Here is a 19,876-nt window from a genome sequence, read left to right on the forward strand (position 1 = left end):
AAGTGTTTAGTGCTGTACTCTGCACCGAGTAAGCACTCAGTAAATACCTTTGATTGATTGACTGATTGGTAGTCTGTCATTGAGACCTCATCTGCTCACCTTTATATGGATGGTTCCCATATCTACCTTATCAAACCTGGTCTCTCGCCTGCCTTGTAGTCCATTAATGAATTAATCGTATTTACTGAGCACTTTCTGTGCACAGAGCACTGTGCTAAGTGCTTGGCAGAGTACAGTAGAGTTGATAGACATGTTTCTTGCCCACAACAAGCTTATGGTCTAGAAGTAGACTTACATCTAGTTAATGTAGTCTTCCATTTCCTTCTGCCTCTACCCAAACCTCAGTACCGTCAGTTCTGCTATAAAAACATGGGCTTTCATTACACAATTAAGATATAATGCGGTAGAAGAAGTAGGAAATGTTCTTCCCACAGTATTTGTCTGTTCTGGAATAATGACCCATAAAGTTGGCTCCTGTAGATTCAGGTTAGGAAGAAGTGGTTTTGCGTATGTGCATGATGACAGTCAAGATACGATGCTGCTATGCTTCCCAGCCTCTTTTTCAGCTTGCTGAACTGTATTGTACAATACTTCATGCAACTTTACAGTACTCTCCCATTGTGGATGATAACTCCACCATCTCCCTGACCCTGATGGTGCCATCTTTGAGTACTCTCCACCCCTTCCTTCCACCTTCAGCATGTGTCTTAAATCCTGCCGGTTCTTCCACAAAATATTTTCCCGAAACCTCCCTTCCTCTCCTCTTCGGGCCACCAGTCTAGTCCAAGCTCTTGTCATGATTCAGTATGGTTATTGTATCAACCTACTTAGTGATTTCCCTGCCTTCAGTCTGTCCCTTCTTCAGTCTCTTCCACAGGCTTCCACTTAGAGTGCACCATTCACCTCCTCAAACACATTCAGTAACTACCTTTGTCTCTCCAAGGAAACACCTGGCTGTTGGATTCAAGGCTTTTCAGAAGGAATCAATTGATTAAGCGCTTACAGCTTGCTGAGCACTGTACTAAGCATTTGGGAAAGTACAATACAATACTACTGGTAGATGTGATCCCTGTCCACAACAAGTTTAGCCTTTAGGGCGAGTTCATAGTCTAAATCTCCTTAGCTTCCCACTTTCTTCTTCTGCTCACACCTTTCACTTCTCCTAAACTAATCTTTTACTGGGACTAGAACCCACATCCTTCTGACTCCCAGACCTGTACTCTGTCCATTAGGCAAAGCTGCTTCTCAGTCCATATGAGTCCTTTCATCTTTCCGTAATGTATATTAATCACTTTAATGTTCACTATTAAACCAAAAGGTACTCCAGGGGAGGATTGCAACTTTTATTTCTGATTGTTCCCAAGTGCCTATCGGGCTTTGCTAAACAGTAGGTGCTTAGTATATCCTGGCATCTGCAACACTGATCCTGACTGTTGATTAATTCCAGGTTGCCATTCAGCTGAATGACACTCACCCAGCACTCTCCATTCCGGAACTCATGCGCATTTTGGTGGATGTTGAAATGGTGGACTGGGATAAGGTAAGAACAGACTCAATCTCTGGAGGCAGGAGGGTTTTGAGCTGTTTAATTTTAATTTTTGCTAGGAGTGGTGTCCACTCCATTCTCTCTTCCTCCTTCCTCCCAGAACACCCCCCTGCACCCCTGTACACATAAATACATTCAACCAACTTGCCCAAACAGCAACATTTAGCCTAACTCTCATCAGTTGGCTCAGCCCCACCTCATCGTCTTAGAAGGAGGTGTAATGAACTCAAAGCCCCCGAGAAAGAGACAAGAAAGGAAAAGGGTGTATGAGCATTCTGAGAAATTTTTTGATCCTTGGAAATGAAAAAGATATTTTGTCAGTAAACCAGGAAAAGACCATACGTATGCTTTCTCTTAATGTGCGTCTTTTCTACGTGGTTTGGAAAATGCTTCTAGAGAATTAGGAAATAGTCTTCCAATAATGCAGTCTAGTTAGAAGAGATAACAGGTTTACACAGAATCAGATATAGCTGTGAACTATAATGCAAGTTTTCCTTAACATGGAGTTGGTTCATGAAGAACATAACCCCCCTAATTCCAAGAGAACTGAGTAGATTCCTAACAGGGATGACTCGAGGTATCAGGGATTCTGACACTTGAGAGGCGGTCCTTTTAGGTGTTTTGTTATCAGATTATTCATTCATATTTTTTCATGGCCTGGTTCTTGTGATCCTAGAAGATGCTGGATTTTGGACTTTCCTTTGTCCACATAGCACTGAGATCACTTGAGTTAGAGAGGACATTGAATTTGCAGTTGAAAAGAATTGCGCTGGATGTTTTTTCTTTATATCTAAAAATCAAAACACCTATATCCACTGGAATGGTTGCAGATCTGTAGGCATTTGATGTTTATTATTGGCTCTCATTTAGCTATGAATTGCTGTAAATACTGTGGGTGGTAGGAGAGGGAAGAGATAAGGGACATTAGTACTCCTCTGTTCAGACCTCTGCCACTCGAGAAGCTGTTAAGTTTGGGAGGGAACCTCGAGGGAGAATTGACAGTCAAATGGGAAAACGGAAAGAAACCATTTCCAGGGATCTGTTGGTGTGCTTTGCTTTACTGAATCTTGACTTGCTTAGGCTTCTGGGAAAAACAGTGGTGCCTCAGGGAGAAGGGGACACTTCTGCTTTTGTGCCTTAATATGTCCAAAGCTAAACTCCTCATTTCTCCAACCACCAACCAAATTCTCTCCTCCATATCATTTCTCCTAGCCAGAATTCCCTCCCCCGTCATATCCGACCACGCACAATCCTCCCCATCTCCAAAGCCCTTCTGAAATCACATCTCTTCTAAGAAGGCTTAATCTCCACTCTTCCATTTTCGCCCCCATCCAAATGCCACTTCAAAGTTTCCTCAGCCCCAAAGCACTTGGGTACTCACGTCCTCTTGTAAGTAGCTGTATATTCTATCAATAATTTAGTTTTGTTCTGTCTCCCCCGCAATAGTGTAAGCTTCTTGAGGCAGGGATCATGTCTACTAATTCTTCCAAGTTTTTAGTACAGTGCTCCGCACACAGTAAGAGGTCAATAAATGTGATTGATTGATTTCCTAGGCCTGGGAGATCACGAAGCGGACATGCGCATATACCAACCACACTGTACTACCTGAGGCTCTGGAACGCTGGCCAGTCTCCATGTTTGAGAAGCTGCTGCCACGCCATCTGGACATCATCTATACCATAAATCAGAGACACCTGGATGTAAGCTCTAGTTGCTCACCCAGGCATGCCCAGGAGGCTGGGGAAGATGAGGCAGTCAAACAGCTGTTTTAGATGGGTTAAGAATGGGCTGAGCTAGTTGGTGAGTAGATGTGAGTAGATATGCCCTTGGGTCTGCCCCACGCTCCAAAGTAGGATTTGGATAGGGTCACTGTAGTCTGAGCTTGGAGTTTCCAGCCCTCAGCGGGTAGAGGATTTTATTTCTGGAGCTCAATTCCCTTTCATCACAGTTGGAGCAGACAGATGCTCCTGAAGGTTGTTATGAGCAACAGCACCTGAACCACAGATAGCTGTAGAAATTCTTGACTTTTTTCTGGTTTTTGTGGGGTAAGGGACAGGGAGCATAAAATTAGAGTTAATGTGAGCCTCTAGCAGAAACCCTCAGGCCCTATTTAGGGAAGAAGCAGAAAACCCTCGGTCAGCTCCATGTCCATGGAGAGCCTGGGGAGGTCCTCATCATTCTCTATTCCTGGTAACAGAATGTGGCTGCCCTGTTTCCTGGGGATCTGGAGCGTCTGAGGAGGATGTCCATCATCGAGGAAGGGGACTGCAAGCGCATTAACATGGCCCACCTGTGTGTGATTGGATCTCATGCTGTCAATGGAGTGGCCAGGATTCACTCTGAAATCGTGAAGCATTCTGTGTGAGTGTTCAGGGAAGTGACTTTCAAATTCAGATTTGTGGTCTTGCTCCTGAGGTCTGAAGGCTTAACATCTTTATGCCTACAACCCTGTCAATCTGACTGTCCCGTAGAGCCTAGATGTAGGAGAAAATAAACTGGCATTAGGTGCTGACTAGCTCATTGGGGACTAGACTTTGGGATTACTGGTGGCTGTGGAACAGGGCAGGCACCTTAGTAGAGGCAAGTACCAACCCATGTCATAACCTGAGCCTTTGTTCTGGGGGCAGGGGGATTGTGCTTTGGTGGGTGTCCTGGCTCCAACACCCTGGGATTGATGATCCTGGTGAGGCTGGGCCCCAGGCAGCTAATCCTTTTTCGGTTTCACCTGCCCCACCTGGGGAGAATTTAATACAAGACCAGGGAGTTTGCACTTGATATACCTTGATTTCCCTTCTCTCACCACACCCGTCAACAGCAATAATAGCACTTATAGGTGGTACCCCTGCCCCCCAAGTGTAATGGGGAATACATAGACATTAATTCCAGCATAGTTCCTGGCCCATAGGAAGCCAGGTATATCTAAGATAGTGGGAAGGGCAGAAATATTGAACAAAGAAAAATATCAGGACTAAAAGAAGCAAGCCAAAAATAGCAATAGTTAATAGGTTTATTGCAGATTAGAGTGGAGAGTCTTCAGACTTCTCAATGCCCCATTCCAAGTGTCCTTGTCCAAACTACTCCAACTCCAGCTTGTGATGGGCAGCAGATGTGTCTGCTAATCAGAGTGCTGGACAACAGAAGTTACCCACCCAAGATGCGATTCATTTGGTGAATGTATCTAGAGTGATGTTTTGACTAGACAAAGTTAATGTATCTCCTCACATGCTTTTCTCCCTGTCCTTCCATCCAGATATTCCTTATGATGGAGAAAGCCTGTGTCCTTGGCAAAATTGAGATCCTGTTTCCTCCCTAAAGTTCTGCGCCCCAGCAGTTCATTAAATCCTTTCTGTGAGGCCATGCTCCTCAGTGGTGCCTCTAGAAGGGAGCTGGTGCCCTTTGAGGGATTGTTGGGAAGAGGCCTTTATTCTCTTAATCATTGCACTCTCCCAGGTGCTTAATATAGTGCTCTACACATAGTAAATGCCCAGTAAATACCATTGATTAGAGTATTTGTCAAGCACCTACCGTGGGTCAAGCACTGTTCTAAGTGCTGAGGTACCTACAAGTTAATCCTGTTGGATGCTGGTCCCTGGCCCCAGGGGGCTCAAAGTCCACATTCCTCTCACCCTAATTCCTGTTTTTGTTACCCTAATTCCAACTGTGTGGTTGGAATTTCATGAATGTTTCAGTTTTAAAGATTTCTACGAACTAGAACCTGAGAAGTTCCAGAATAAGACAAATGGAATCACTCCTCGGCGTTGGCTTCTTCTTTGCAACCCTGGACTGGCAGACATCATAGCAGAGGTGAGACCCAGAGTATGCTAATTCACATAATTGGTTCCCCTGCCTGGACTTCCAGGGAAGCAGACTGAGAATGAAACATGGATCGGAGGAGGTGATTTAATCCCACTGGGATGGTTGGTCCCTCAGAATATCAACTGAGAAAAAGCTGAAATCGGGAAAAGTACACCCTTTTTATCTTTCATTTTTTATAATTTTTCAATTGCTGCTTTCAAAAGAGCATTGTACACATTGAAATTTATGACTTCTGTAGCAGTGATTGGTTTTGGAAGTAATTACAAGCCATATTATGAAGTACTAATCACAGATATTTTAGAGAAGTGAGGTTGACTGAGTCTCACATTGATTCTTCCCATGGGGTCAAGCACCAACTGTCCAATATCCCAGCCTGTCAACAGGCCCATCTGCTTTCAGGGGCTTGGTAGGGCTCGATAGAGTTCGTGAAAGAATCCTGTCAAAAGTTCTTGTCTGGGCATGGTTAATTAAAACATAGTCATGGACCATTTTGGGGAGGTTCTTTTTTATAACCTTTCATGTCAGGAAGAAAAGGCATAATGGCACTAAAATTTAATCACTTTTGTATGTCCCAAGAAAATCGGAGAAGATTATCTGACTGATTTAAGCCAGCTGAAGAAGTTACTGCAGTTTGTTGAAGATGAATCATTTATAAGGGACGTGGCCAAAGTCAAACAGGTAATGCAATTCTTTGTGGGTGGCCCCCATTCATTGGGCTTAGCTATTTTTCACTTTCATTCTCTTGTATAATTAAAGGTCCAAGGCTTAAGGATTTGTGGTTGCATGGTTGAGTGCTGCTGCAGTGACAACATAGGGGAGCGAATCACAGTATCTTCTCACGCCTCAGAAACTCCTAATGGTTACCCATCCCTCCTTGAATCCAGCAAAAATTCCCCACTCTTGGCCTTAAGCCACTCAATTAAATCTGTCCTTCATATTTCTCTACTCTCTTCTCTTACTACACCCTGGTCACAACCTTGGTTCTTCCCAAGAAAACCTATTCTCTGTGCCTTGTTCTCATCTCCACTGCCAAACTCTTGCTCATGCTCTTCCCTTCACCTGGACCTCCTTCCCCTTTCAAAATCAGGGGGCCACAGCTCCTCCCATATTCAAAGAGCCATGTTGAAATCACAGGAAGCTTATCCTGATTTTTATTATTCTTAGAGAATTATTATCATTATTATTATCATTATTATGGTATTGTGGAAAGAGCATGGGTTTGGGAGTCAGAGGTCATGGGTTCGAATCCCGGCTCTGCCACCTGTCAGGTGTGTGACTGTGGGCAAGTCACTTAACTTCTCTGTGCCTCAGTTACCCCATCTGTAAAATGGGGATGAAGATTGTGAGCCTCACGTGGGACAATCTGATTACCCTGTATCTACCCCAGCACTTAGAACAGTGCTCTGCACATAGTAAGCGTTTAACAAATACCAACATTATAAAGTGCTTACTATGTGTCTAGCACTGTTCTAAGGCCTAGAGAAAGTACAAGGCCTAGAGAAGCAGCATGGCTCAGTGGAAAAGAGCACGGGCTTTGGAGTCAGAGGTCATGAGTTCGAATCTCAGCTCTGCCACTTGTCAGCTGTGTGACTGTGGGCAAGTCACTTAACTTCTCTGTGCCTCAGTTATCTCATCTGTAAAGTGGGGATTAAGACTGTGAGCCCCACGTGGGACAACCTGATTCCCTAGCACTTAGAACAGTGCTTTTCAAATAGTAAGCGCTTAACAAATACCAACATTATTATTATTATTATTACAAATTAAGGAGTTGGACACAGTCCGTCTCACATGGGGCTCACAGTCTAAGTAGGAGGGGGAACAGGTATTTAATTCCCATTTTATAGTTGAGAAAATTAAGGCACAGAGAAGTTAAGTGACTTGTCCAAGCTCACACAGCCAACAGTCAGCCAAGATGGCATTAGAACCCAGGTCCCCTGACTCTCAGGCCTAGGCTCTTTTCACTACGCCATGTTGCGTCTCAAGATTGATCCCTATTTTCTCTTGCTTAGCTCCCGCCTGCCTTTCAGCACTTCTGTGCCACCTTTGTACTAAAGTACTTTGGGAGACTGAGTACTTTTACACATATCTTACATACTCTGTTACATAAGCAGTAACTCAAGTACATATCCCCTTTTCCTGCTAATATCTACCTTTATTTTAGTGTTCAACTCCCCTCCAGATTGTAAACTCCTTGAAGACAGGGATCATGTCCTCTAATTCTATTGTATTCTCCCAGTTGCTTAATACGGTGCTCTACCTGGTAATAATAATAATAATTGTGGTATTTAAGTACTTACCATGTGCCAAGCACTGTACTGAGTGGTGGGGTGGATACAAGCATTTCGTGATGGACACAGTCCCTGTCCCACACGGGGCTCACAGTCTCAATCCCCATTTTACAGATGAGGTAACTGAGGTACAGAGAAGTTAAGTGACTTACCCAAGGTCACACAGCAGACAAGTGGCGGAGTCAGGATTTGAACCCATGACCATCTGCCTCCCAGGCCTGTGCTCTGTCTACTATACCAGGCCTTCAGTAACTACTATTTGTTGGTTGGTTAGTTGGTTAATTGAACTGTCAGGACAGAGTCTGAGAGGCCCAAACAGTTCTTGTCTGCTCCTTGGTTAATGCAGGGAGAGAGAAAGAGCTATCACTTTTTAAAAGGACTGTGGTAAATGTAATTGAGGTGTTTTTTTCTAAGTGAAATGGTGCCCAACCCAGCGAAGACCAGTGTTAAGAGCAGCAATTTGTGCTATTTTATTTTTTTTAACGTGTGGATATTGTCTTCAAGTCCAACATCTTGCTGCTGTTCTGGCCCTCGGAGAAAGTGGAGCTCATTGAATTTGCAACCTTGCATGGTAAAGATCGGTTATGGCCTTGAAGTAAAACGTGATACTGACATTCTTGCTCTTCTCTGGCTTGTGGATAATTGCCATTAGATATCCTCTAGTCAGATTTTCCATCTCGCTCTCTCTCTTTTACCCCGACCCTCTCTCTCCCTCTCTGCATACTCTGGTCAACTTCAATTCTGTTTCCAATTTTTTTTTCTGCTCCTATCCTGAAGTTTTCAAGAGCATATAATGAGACTCACCATCAATATATCGTGTCATTGGTCCATCCAGACTAGGATTCTGTCTTTGACAGGATCACCAAGATGCTTGGAGGACCCACCTAATGGTTATAAAAGGGTCACCAATAAACTTGGAAGAATCAAGTGATGATTTGCCCTCCTGGATACCCATCTTCAGGGTTAGGGACAGACATCCAACACTCCAACTTTTCCCCTTAATAGCACATTATGTACCCTTCGTCTGTGACTAAGCTATCTCTTCTAGAACCAATAATATTTTTTGCCCATACCATGTCCCATGGAAAGGAATTCCATGAAATCTCCCAATGGGTAAGGAAGTGTTTCCTTTTGATTGTTTTAAAGCTGCATTTAACTCCACCAATGAAACTTCCAGCCCATATATTTTTTTTAATCGTTCTCTGCCCTTTTGAAGTACACTGACCACCAAGGGCTTTCTTATTCCTTTTGGATTTCTTAAATGTGTCATTTCACCAGAGGTGATGGGACACAGCTCCTGTTCTCTGGTCTAACTGGAAATGTCAGCTGGGGTCTTAAAATCTGCCAATGAGTAGTAGTGAGGTCTATTTAAGTTCAAAGTTGCACTTGCCTGACATAGGATTTTAGGAAAAAGTAAAACTTTTCTTCCTCCTTCTTTTCTAGGAGAACAAGATGAAGTTTTCTGCTTTCCTAGAGCAGGAGTACAAGGTGAAAATCAACCCCTCCTCCATGTTTGATGTACATGTGAAGAGAATTCACGAGTATAAGAGGCAGCTCCTGAACTGCTTACATATCATCACGTTATACAACCGTGAGTCTTTTCTTCCTGGTAGCTCAGGCCAGAGCAACAAAGTAAACCTACTTTGGAGTTAAAATTAACCCCTGGGCTTGTCTGGAAGTTCTTTGCTGTCCAAGTAAATGATGTGAATCCCTTTTCAGGTTTCCTCCTTAAATTCCCCTTCTCTCCTAATCAACCATTCATTCAATAGTTCAATTCAATTCATTTCATGAATAATTCAATTCATTCAACCACCCCCCACCAGTTTCTGTTCCTTTCCCTCCCTGAATTTTGATCCACTCTTCATCACCCCACCACCCTCCAGTCCCATAGCCCAACTCAGAGGGAGACCCTGGATCCTACTTAAATAAAGGATTCTGCAGAGGAGAAGCTTTCTCAACCTCCGAATGAAATCTCTTATAGATATCCTTATGGTGCCTCATTACTTCTGGAATCCCACTGCCTCTTGCCTAACCTTGTCCCTTCCCTGTCACCCTTTCTTGCCTGCCCCTGTCCTTGTCTCTTTCCTTTTCCTGCCTGTTGCTTTTTCCTGCCCTTTGCCTGCCCCACCCCATGCTATGGTGGAAGGCATGAGGGGAGGAGAAAGGGAACAAAAGAAAGAACAGACAGAAATATGTGCTATCTGTTAAATAATTTAATGAGTGAGTGAATGAATGAGTGAATAGGATGCAGAGAGACTTGCCTCTTCGTCCCTTAGTGTAGTCCATAGTTGAGTTATCAAGGTTAGCTTCAGCTGCAGTCCAACCCTAAAGCACTGGTGCAAGTTGATGCCATTAATCACCTACACCACCACCACCCAAGCCCCGTAAGAGTATCCGCTCTAGGCCTTGTTAAAATGGGGCTTTTGGGTTTTTAGGTATGCCCTTCCTGCTCTCATGGACCTCCCTAATCCTTTTCAAAATCATGGCTGTTTCTAACCATGCTGGAAACGCCCATCGACAAGCAGGAAGGGCTGGTTCAGTTGCAGTAATTGATGGCTGAGGTAGGTGGCAAAAAAGCAGATCCGAGATCCCTGAATCTATTTTAGGGTATTTAGGTCCCTCTCATAGTTCTCCAACATTGAAGGCCAATCCTAACAAGGTTTGAATACTTCCCTGTAGATAAGAGAGTCTTCACTAGACCCTACTAAGCCTGTCACATAGGACATTCATTTTCTTTTCAACCAGTGCATCTTCTATGTATCATCCTGGTAACAGTTTTCCCAGTCCATTTTCTCCTCAGAACTACACAGAAGTAAAAGAAGTACAATCACGGCATTAGTTCCACTCCTTGACAGTGATTTCTTTCCCTGGGCAAGGATTTAAGGAATAGCAGTCATTGCTGTAGTGAGTAGGAGCATTTATTGAGTGCCCACTTGGTGGGGTGCCCATTATGGGGTGCTTGGAAATAGTCCATTAACTACTTTGGCAATATTGTCAATTCATCCAAATTGTGCTAAATGAGCTTCAGTCTGATGTGGCTTAAGCCAAATTAGTAAATTGTCAGGTGTGTTTTGGTAATAAAATGTTAAAGAACAACTTTAAAAGGAAACTGTATTGGGTAAAGTTTCCTAAATCCGTACCCAACTTCTTTTTGAGGGCAAAGTAATCAATCGATAAGTCCCTCATCAATGGCATATTCACTGCCCACTGAGTGACAGTTTTTCTCAGTCTTATAGGCATTTCCTTTGAAGGGAGAGGGTTATGTTTTTTATCAGCTGTGATTTAAAGTGACTCTAAAACTCTTTTTCAATCCTGTAGGGATCAGGAAAGACCCAGGCAAAACGTTTGTACCAAGGACTGTCATGATTGGAGGGAAGGTAATGTGTTTATTTCTTATGGGGTCCTGGCCTTAGTGGGGTGCGCTGGCTTACATATTAAGCAGAAGCTTGTTGGGTACCCATGAGCACCCCATTTTATGACAGAATGATGGGCTAATTCCTGTTTGGCTCTCCAAGAAGCACTTCTTTTCTATAGTGGTTCAGAGGCAGTGCATCTTCCCTGCACTGTATGTCGAGGTGCCACTTGGAACACTGAGACCTCAGAGTTGCTGTGCAATTCAGAACAAGCTTCCCTCAGCCATATTCCTGTCCTCAAGAGTTATTTTAAGGATATTTAAATAGCTGCCTTCTCATTCAGCTGAGTTGTGACCTCCTCCCCAACCAACATACACACTCTTGTCCTTCCCCCCCACGCCCACCTGCCTTTCTCCTCTTCCCAAAATAGTTCAGGAAAAGATGCATCAAGCACACCAAGCCAGCCTACCACATAGCACTGCCATTGGGTTCAGTTTGCAACCAAAGTCCACCAGGGAGTTGGGTTTAGAAGGCAGCCTCTTTGAGACAAGCAGATGGAAGGCCTCCAGCTGCTAATGAGGGTCAGCTGCAGACTTCTGGGGAACTATAGCTCCTGCTGTACCTGAGACAAAATGGTACCCGGATATCTAGCCGTGAGCTACAGACTGGATCCCATCACAGATTAATTACTGTGCAGTTAGAAGTCTTCACTTTTTGCTACAACCCCTCTTCCCTTCATTTTTGCCACTGAGTGACTGCATTTCTAGACTGGGGGGAGGCTGCCTGTCTTTGTGGCCCCCTGATTCATGAGTTGTGTGGAAATTTTGGGAAGGGTATATATTAATTGGGACTCTGTTGAGCTGCTCAGGCAGTTGTTCATTTCCGAACATTTGGGAAGCCTCGATAGTTTGCTGGGGTGACTTGCCTTTGTAGAGGCTGAGGGATTGGGCCCAGACTTGGGAAGCATGCCCTGCCTTTCTTGTGTCATAGGGCTTCTGTCATATGACTCAGTTTCTTGGTGCTTCATTTTGACATCTGTACAAGAATATAGCAGTGCCTTCCCTCTAGAGCCTCCTCACCCAGTAAAGAATTGAGATTGAGAGCCCTAAAGCCATTTTTTAAGGAGTCGTAGTCCATGCAAAAAGCCCATGTACCATTTTCTGTTGAGCTGGTTGGGAAAATGATTGTGACAATTCCATAAAAGTCTGGGAGGTCTCTGTGGAAAGTTGCCGGATCCAATTGGTAAACCCATGGAGAAACTCTTCCCATACAACTCTTCCTAACCTCCCCTCAGGGCCAGCGCTTGCTCTGGTCTTTCCTTTCCTCAACCCCTATCCCAAAAACCAGGATTGAGTCCTTGGGGCAGAGTCTAGGCACTGGTGCCCTACTGTCCTTGAAGCATGCTCTTCTGGGCCTCCCTAAGGACTCAAGCTGGGCAAGATTTCATAAGCTGAGAAATACAGAACTGATTCTAGTTAGTACTCACATCCTGGTTCTTGTCTCAGTGAGTGGCTCGGAAGAGAGGGAGGAGACCTGGAAGGGAGCTGCTACCCTCCGGCCCAGGTCTGCATCCGTCCCCGGCACTTCCAATTCTGCCCTCTCTCTTCCACCACCTCCCCTGCCAGTTCTGGCTGAGGCCAGAAGAGGGAAGGGGGGCTACAATTCAGGGAAAGATAGTTGGGGAGGTGACCGTGGCAACCACTGACTTGAACATACAAAAATCAACAAAAGATGAAGAACACCATCCTGTTTTGTGTGATGGGCCAGTCTGACTAGATTGGGGAGAATGGGGAAAGGTGCATTTGGGAGCTGCGTTGAGCATACTACATTTTAAATAGTAAGAAAAGGCAAGAAAAGAATCATGGGTGGAGGAACCTAGTGTAGGGGAAGAGGAGTTCAGGAGGAGGGGCAGGAAAACCAGGAAGTAGTGTAGGGGGAGAGACTGACAAAAAAAATAATGACAATGATGGTGAGGTGTTTAAGGGTTTCCTGTACTAAGGGCTTAGGATAGATGCAAGATAAATCAAGTTGGACCTAGTCCGTCTACCTCATCAGACTCACAGTCTAATTAGGAGAGAGAACAGGTATTGAATCCCCATTTTGCAGATGAGGAAACTGAGGCACTGAGCAGTTAAGTGACTTGCCTAAGGTCACAGAGCAGGTGGCAGAGCCAGGTTTAGAAACCAGGTCCTCTGACAACCAACCCTGGACCTTTTCCACTAGGCCAAGCTGCTTCCTGGAGAATCCTAAAACCTGGAAAGCTGAGCCCTGGGAAGCAGCATGGCATAATGGATAGAGCATGGGCCTGGGAGTCAGAAGGTCATGGATTCTAGTCCTGGCTCTTCCACTTGTCTGCTGTGTGGCCCTGGACAAGTCACTTCACTTCTCTGTGCCTCAGTTACCTCATCTGTAAAATGGGGAATTGAGTCTGCAAAGCCCCATATGGGACAGAGACTGTGTCTAACCTAATTTACTTGTATCTACCCCAGTGCTTAGTACAGTACCTGGAACATAGTAAGCACTAAAGAAATACCTCAATTATTGTTGTTGTTGTTATTATTATTATCATTATTATCTTTATTCCACCAGAAAACAATTTCTGCCATACTTTTGGTGACCCTCTTTTCTGACCCAGGATGATGCATTTTTTTGGTGCATGAAGGATGTTCTGGGAAATGTCCCACATACTGGTGAAGAGTAAAGCAATATTCATTATGGTTACAACCAATTCCCAAACTCTAAAAATTGTATTCTGTGGGATTTGCTTCAGGAATCCTGCATGTCAGTATTTAGCAGAGTGGGAAGCAGCATGTCTTAGTGGATAGAACATGGGCCTGTGAGTCAGAAGGACCTGGGTCCTAATCCCGGCTCCACCACTTGTCCGCCGTGTAACCTCGGGCAAATCACTTCTCTGTGGTTCAGTTACCGCATCTGTAAAATGAGCATTAAGACTGTGAGCCCCATGTGAGACAACCTGACTTGTCTGTGTGTACCCCAGCACTTAGTACAGGGTGTGGCACATAGTAAGCACCTAACAAATACCATTAAAAAATTATCACCTTTCCAAATCCACTAAAATGAAGCAGAACCTCTGATCTCCACTCCCAACAGCACTCGAATAGGACTTGTATAAATCGAATGCAATATCTAGTAATAAAGCCAACCAAACCTGAAATCTCTTATAAATAGTCTCAAACTCTATGAGTTACCTTTCTGTATTCCCATTTCTGTCGTCCCACAGGCAGCACCTGGCTACCACATGGCCAAAATGATCATTAAGTTGGTCACCTCCATTGGCGATGTCGTTAATCGGGATCCAGTTGTCGGAGACCGGCTGAAAGTGATCTTCTTAGAGAACTACCGGGTGTCCTTTGCTGAGAAAGGTGGGTTTGGAATGTCCCGGTTTGATGCTCAGCTGGGGTCCCCGATTGTGCTGGAGGCTAGTTGGGGGAAGTGAAAGGCTAGTTGGCAGCCTGCACTACCATCTTGTCTGAGGCTGCCTGAGATCCTACAGTTACTTGCCATCCTCTTCCCTTTTGGGGAGTAGTGCTTTGGAGAGGCTGGTGGCCACTCTTGAAGCCGAGAAGGCTGGCAGTTCCTTTGGGACACTCCCTGCCAAGCAGTTCCTCTGGGTCCACGTCCAGGTCCCAGCAGCATCAGAGCAGCTTTTTGATTATGAATGATTTTGTTACCATATCAGCCCGAGTCTGAGCTGCTCAGGCCACAGAATTTTCCAAGGGTACAGTTGAAGTACTTGGAGTAGAAGCGACGTGGGTGAGAACCCACCAGAGGAGCAGACTGAAGCACCTGCTTTCCCAGCTTCCACGGAGCTCTCTTGATTGGGGCATCGGCAGAGAGCTGCTTGCAACTCAGTTGCACCCTGGTCCTTGCCGGCAGCCACCCTCCTGCCTCTTTGGGGCTTGAGTCCCGGCCCCTTCTGGCTGTTGCTTGCCCAGGGGTCATAAGCCTGGCCTACCACCTCTCTGGGGGTTCAGTGAAGGAGCAGTGTGCAGGGGACTGTACATTCGCTTCTTCATTCCTGGGTGCCCCCAATGTGAAAACCTGCTGACATCATCTCCGACCTCAGGTTGTTCTGGGACTCCGTCTGCTTGTGGGCTGATTCCTCTCTCTTAAAGCCTGGGGCAGGGAGATGAGGGGAAGCATCTTTCCTCTTTTTTACCGTGCCTTGTGACAGATGGAGAAATACGATGGGAGGGTCTGGGGCACTGGGCTGTCCCTCAGTTTCAGTTCTCGGCTTGTCGGCTGCTTTGGGTCACTCTTTGTTTTCACTGCGGCTGTCTGACAGCAAGAATCCACAGACCGCTTTTGGTTTAGCTACGAAAGGGACCAGATTTGCAAAACTCTAATCCTGAGCCCGAGCATTTTACTAGGAGAGGGATCCGTTGTGCCTCAGAGGCAGAGAAAGTCATTTGTGTCTGCTTGTCCAGGTGCCAGATCCTGGGGCAGGATTTCATGTGGGAGGATTAAGGTGTGAATGCCCTGCAGGTCTTCGCAGTTGGATCTGCAAACCAGTCTGGGATTATCAGCCTTTTCTCTGCCCGAGTGGCTGGCAAAACCCAGAAACCCAGGCTCTTTTAATAATAATAATAATAATGTTGGGATTTGTTAAGCGCTTACTATGTGCCGAGCACTGTTCTAAGCACTGGGGTAGACACAGGGGAATCAGGTTGTCCCACGTGGGGCTCACAGGGATTAAGACTGCTCACAGTCTTAATCCCCATTTTACAGATGAGGGAACTGAGGCACCGAGAAGTTAAGTGACTTGCCCAAAGTCACACAGCTGGCAAGTGGCAGAGCCGGAGTTTGAACCCATGACCTCTGACAGAGCTGGGCCTTGTCCTGGCCAAAGATGCCATCTTTGGACCTGATTTGGGAGCAACATGACCACCGTCTACATGGGGATTCTGTCAGGTAGATTGGAAGAAGCAGAAAGACTGGCCACTTTTTTCTCTTTTCCTTTTGCCAGTAATTCCCTCAGCGGACCTGTCTCAGCAGATCTCTACTGCGGGGACAGAGGCCTCAGGCACAGGAAACATGAAGTTCATGCTGAATGGAGCCCTCACCATCGGTACCATGGATGGCGCTAATGTGGAAATGGCCGAAGAAGCTGGCGAGGAGAACCTGTTCATCTTTGGCATGAGGGTGGAGGATGTGGAGGCAGTTGATAGGAAAGGGTGAGTCCCTCCTCCTCCTCCTCTTCCCCCACTCTTCCCTTCCATCCTTCACATCCCCCATTCCATAAGGTCTGTGATTAGGAGCAACCTGAACCAAGTCAGATGGGGTTACAGTAGGGTAGAGGACAAGGCAGCTATGTGGGCATGAGGAGGAATGAATGGTTGTTCAGAAAGAGACTCAGAAGAGAGCTGGTCAGAGACCTCAGATGGGAGATTAGGTACTTCTGGGAAACAAGAGGAAGGAAAGGATGAGCAAGTCCAAATGGCAGTGTCTGGTCATGCCTGTTGGCCTTTCAGGGCCCTGTTGTGCCAGAAGGTATAGATAAATCATTTCACGCAACTGAAGCAAGACGCTGGCTCACCTTTCTGGTAATTAACCTGTCCTCCTGTTTTGGGAATGGGTTTCCAATGATATCTGCCTCCTAAAGATAGAGGTCTATTTGAGTGTATTCTCTCCTGAGAGGTCTTAGACTATGACCCTAAAAGTGGGGCCCTCACAGCAGTTGAGATGACAAGTGTTCATTCGAGAGAGCGTCGTCTTGATTTCCCTTGGGTCTGTCCCCTCCCAATCCCTGTCCCTTTTCCCTGTCTCCTTTCTCCTTCTTGTCCTTCCTGTTAGCTTCAGAGTGGGGAGGGGATGGAGCAACTCCTCTCACCTCTTGTCCCCTTCCAGAGCCCCCTGAGGGGAGGCTGGGTGCAGGAGTTCCTTTAACAATGAATTCAGAGGAGAGCCAACATCCCAAACTAACTCTCTTCCCCTCTTCAAAGCCCTACTGAGAGCTCACCTCCTCCAAGAGGCCTTCCCAGACTGAGATTCCCCTTTTCCCTCTGCTCCCTCTCTGCCCCCTCCTTCACCTCCCCTCAGCTAAGCCCCCTTTCCCTCTGCTCCTCCCTCTCTCCCTTCCCCTCCCCTCAGCACTGTGCTCATTTGGATATATTTTTATTACCCTATTTATTTTGTTAATGAGGTGTCCATCCCCTTGATTCTATCTATCGTGATTAAGTTGTCTTGTTTTTGTCCGTCTGTCTCCCCCGATTAGACTGTGAGTCCGTCAGTGAGCAGGGATTGTCTCTACCTGTTGCCAGATTGTACATTCCAAGTGCTTAGTACAGTGCTGTGCACATAGTAAGTGCTCAATAAATAGTATTGAATGAATGAATAATAATAATAATGTTGGTATTTGTTAAGCGCTTACTATGTGCAGAGCACTTGCTGGGGTAGATACAGGGTAATCAGGTTGTCCCATGTGAGGCTCACTGTCTTAATCCCCATTTTACAGATTAGGGAACTGAGGCACAGAGAGGTTAAGTGACTTGCCCACAGTCACACAGTTGATAAGTGGCAGAGCTGAATTCAAACTCATGGCTTCTGACTCTCAAGCCCATGCTCTTTCCACTGAGCCATGTAGCTTCTCCTTGGCCAGCTTGGGCTCAGGGCCAGTTTATCTGAGTTGGGGGTAGGGTCAGGGCTCTGCCTTCCAATGTGTTGGCTTGCAGTCAAACTGCCAAGCTGGACTGATGGGGCTTTTCGAGTACACTTTGCTCATGGGGGCATTGGTCCCTTCCCTCACAGCTGGGATGTGAAAATGTATGTGGGGTGGGGGAGGGCCAGTTTCAGGTCTAGCAAGGTTGAGAGGGCAGAATGGTCTAGTGGAAAGAACAAGGGCTTGGGAGACAGAGAGGACTTGGGTTCTAATCCCCGCTCTGCCACCTGCTTGCTGTATGACCTGGGACAAGTTTCTCCATGTCTGTGAGTCTCAGTTTCCTCTTCTGTAAAAGGGGAGTCAGTACCTATTCTCCCTCCTCCATAGAGTGTGAACCCCGAGTGAGACGGGGACTGTGTCTGACCTGATTGTCTTGTTTCTGCCCCAGCGCTTAGTACCTTGCTTGACCCATGGTAAGTGCTTAGCAAATGCCACAGTTCTTGTGTTAACTGAATAATAATTCAGGCAGGGCAGCTCTATTCTCAGGCAGAGAGAAAAAATTGTTGAGGTTCAGGCTTCTGTCAGTCTCTCTGCCTGATCCTGAAGGTATTCTCAGCCACATAATAATAACGTTGGTATTTGTTAAGCGCTTACTATGTGCAGAGCACTGGGGTAGATATGGGTAAGCAGATTGTCCCACGTGAGGCTCATAGTTAATCCCTATTTTCCAAATGAGGTAACTGAGGCCCAGAGAAGTGAAGTGACTTGCCCACAGCTGCCAAGTGGTAGAGCCGGAATTTGAACCCATGACCTGTGACTCCCAAGCCCGGGCTCTTTCCACTGAGCCACGCTGCTTCTCTAAAGCAGCTTCTCTTCACATCCATTGTAGAGACAGTCCTCTCCTGAAGATGATGTGTCAGAAACATCTCTCTGGCTTTCTCATTTAGGTACAATGCCAGGGAGTACTATGACAGGCTTCCTGAATTGAGACAGGTGATTGACCAGATCAGCAGTGGATTCTTCTCCCCCAAGGAACCCGACTGCTTCAGGGATGTTGTGAACATGTTGATGCACCATGACAGGTAAGGACGCCAGACGGTGTTTCATTTTCGGGGAACCTGGGAAGTTTCCATTTTAACATGGCCACCTCTCAGCCCTAGTCCCTGCTCCCTCTTTCCCTATCTAACTTTGTAGGTGCACAATCAAAACACTTGGCAGTTTCTTGACTCCTCCTGGCCTTTTGTAGACAGCTCATCTCTTCTGCATGCATGATTGTGGGTTTCCCGCCTTTGTCTTTCAGTGAGTGAGTGCAGGTAGACAGGGCTGGGACACCCAAGAACGCTGCAGGGACTCCAGGGAAAGGGGCTTGGGCTGCTCTCATTGGCCAAGCTAAGCCTAGACTGGGCCCCTGAAAGAAACAGCCTTGGGTGAAAAATGGTGTGTTTTTCTCATAGACACACGTGTGCAGATGCACACACACATATACACACTTCTTCCCTAAAATGATCTACATCCAAGATTTTCAATCCTATAGAGGTTTTGGGTTTCCGCCCAACTCCCCCTCTTTGAGTACACATCACAGAGCAAGTGCTCAATAAATACCATTGATTGATTGATCAAGCTTGAGGAGATCTGACTAGAATATCCCCTCAACAACAACAGTCCAGGTCCCTGGAATCAGCCACTGCTGTCCTCTGCTTGCTTTCTATTAAACTTCACTCCCGAGCCCCCATCTCTGTCCACTTTTCCCTTTGTTGGCTTCCCTAACCCGAGTCAGCCCCAACCTGTCTGACATTTCTTTTCCCAGATTCAAAGTCTTTGCAGATTTTGAAGCCTACTTGGACTGCCAGGCTCAAGTGGACCGACTGTATAGGGTAAGCCATCCCCACCGGGCCACGAGGCTGCCTTCCGGGTATCTCTGTGATTCCCCAGCACTGCATCCTGGGCTCAGGACATATAGCCCTTTCTCTCTGCCAGCTACCGACAGCTCCTGGTGCTCCGACGACAACTCCCTCATCCAGGCTTTTTCATGGGGCAGACCTGGTGGAACTTTGGCCTTTCTGTGGCCTTACCTTTACTTCATCTCTCTCCCTAGGCCTCATCTTAGCTTGTCCAACTGAACTCAAGTGCTCCTAAAACATGGGAGGGAGATGGCACTGGTCATTCTCTTCCTCTGTTGTGTGGGTGCAAGGTGACATGGTGCACTGGGGATTGTGAGATGAAAAGAAAAAATTGCTCCTCTGAGACCTTTTTC

At 46.1% G+C, this 19,876-nt stretch overlaps 1 protein-coding gene across 1 annotated transcript in view; it reads left to right on the forward strand.

Annotated features, from left to right (window-relative positions):
- Positions 1–19,876, forward strand: part of PYGB (glycogen phosphorylase B) — an 83,203-nt gene that overhangs the window by 59,441 nt on the left and 3,886 nt on the right. The window contains exons 9-19 of the mRNA XM_029071759.2: positions 1,448–1,540; positions 3,100–3,246; positions 3,744–3,907; positions 5,236–5,350; positions 5,939–6,040; positions 9,094–9,241; positions 10,969–11,027; positions 14,245–14,386; positions 15,991–16,198; positions 18,570–18,704; positions 19,430–19,496. Coding sequence (XP_028927592.1) covers positions 1,448–1,540; positions 3,100–3,246; positions 3,744–3,907; positions 5,236–5,350; positions 5,939–6,040; positions 9,094–9,241; positions 10,969–11,027; positions 14,245–14,386; positions 15,991–16,198; positions 18,570–18,704; positions 19,430–19,496 — 1,380 coding nt within the window. The remainder of the gene's footprint in view (positions 1–1,447; positions 1,541–3,099; positions 3,247–3,743; positions 3,908–5,235; positions 5,351–5,938; positions 6,041–9,093; positions 9,242–10,968; positions 11,028–14,244; positions 14,387–15,990; positions 16,199–18,569; positions 18,705–19,429; positions 19,497–19,876) is intronic.

Source organism: Ornithorhynchus anatinus, chromosome 9, assembly GCF_004115215.2.
Source record: "Ornithorhynchus anatinus isolate Pmale09 chromosome 9, mOrnAna1.pri.v4, whole genome shotgun sequence".
Lineage (NCBI taxonomy): Eukaryota > Metazoa > Chordata > Mammalia > Monotremata > Ornithorhynchidae > Ornithorhynchus > Ornithorhynchus anatinus.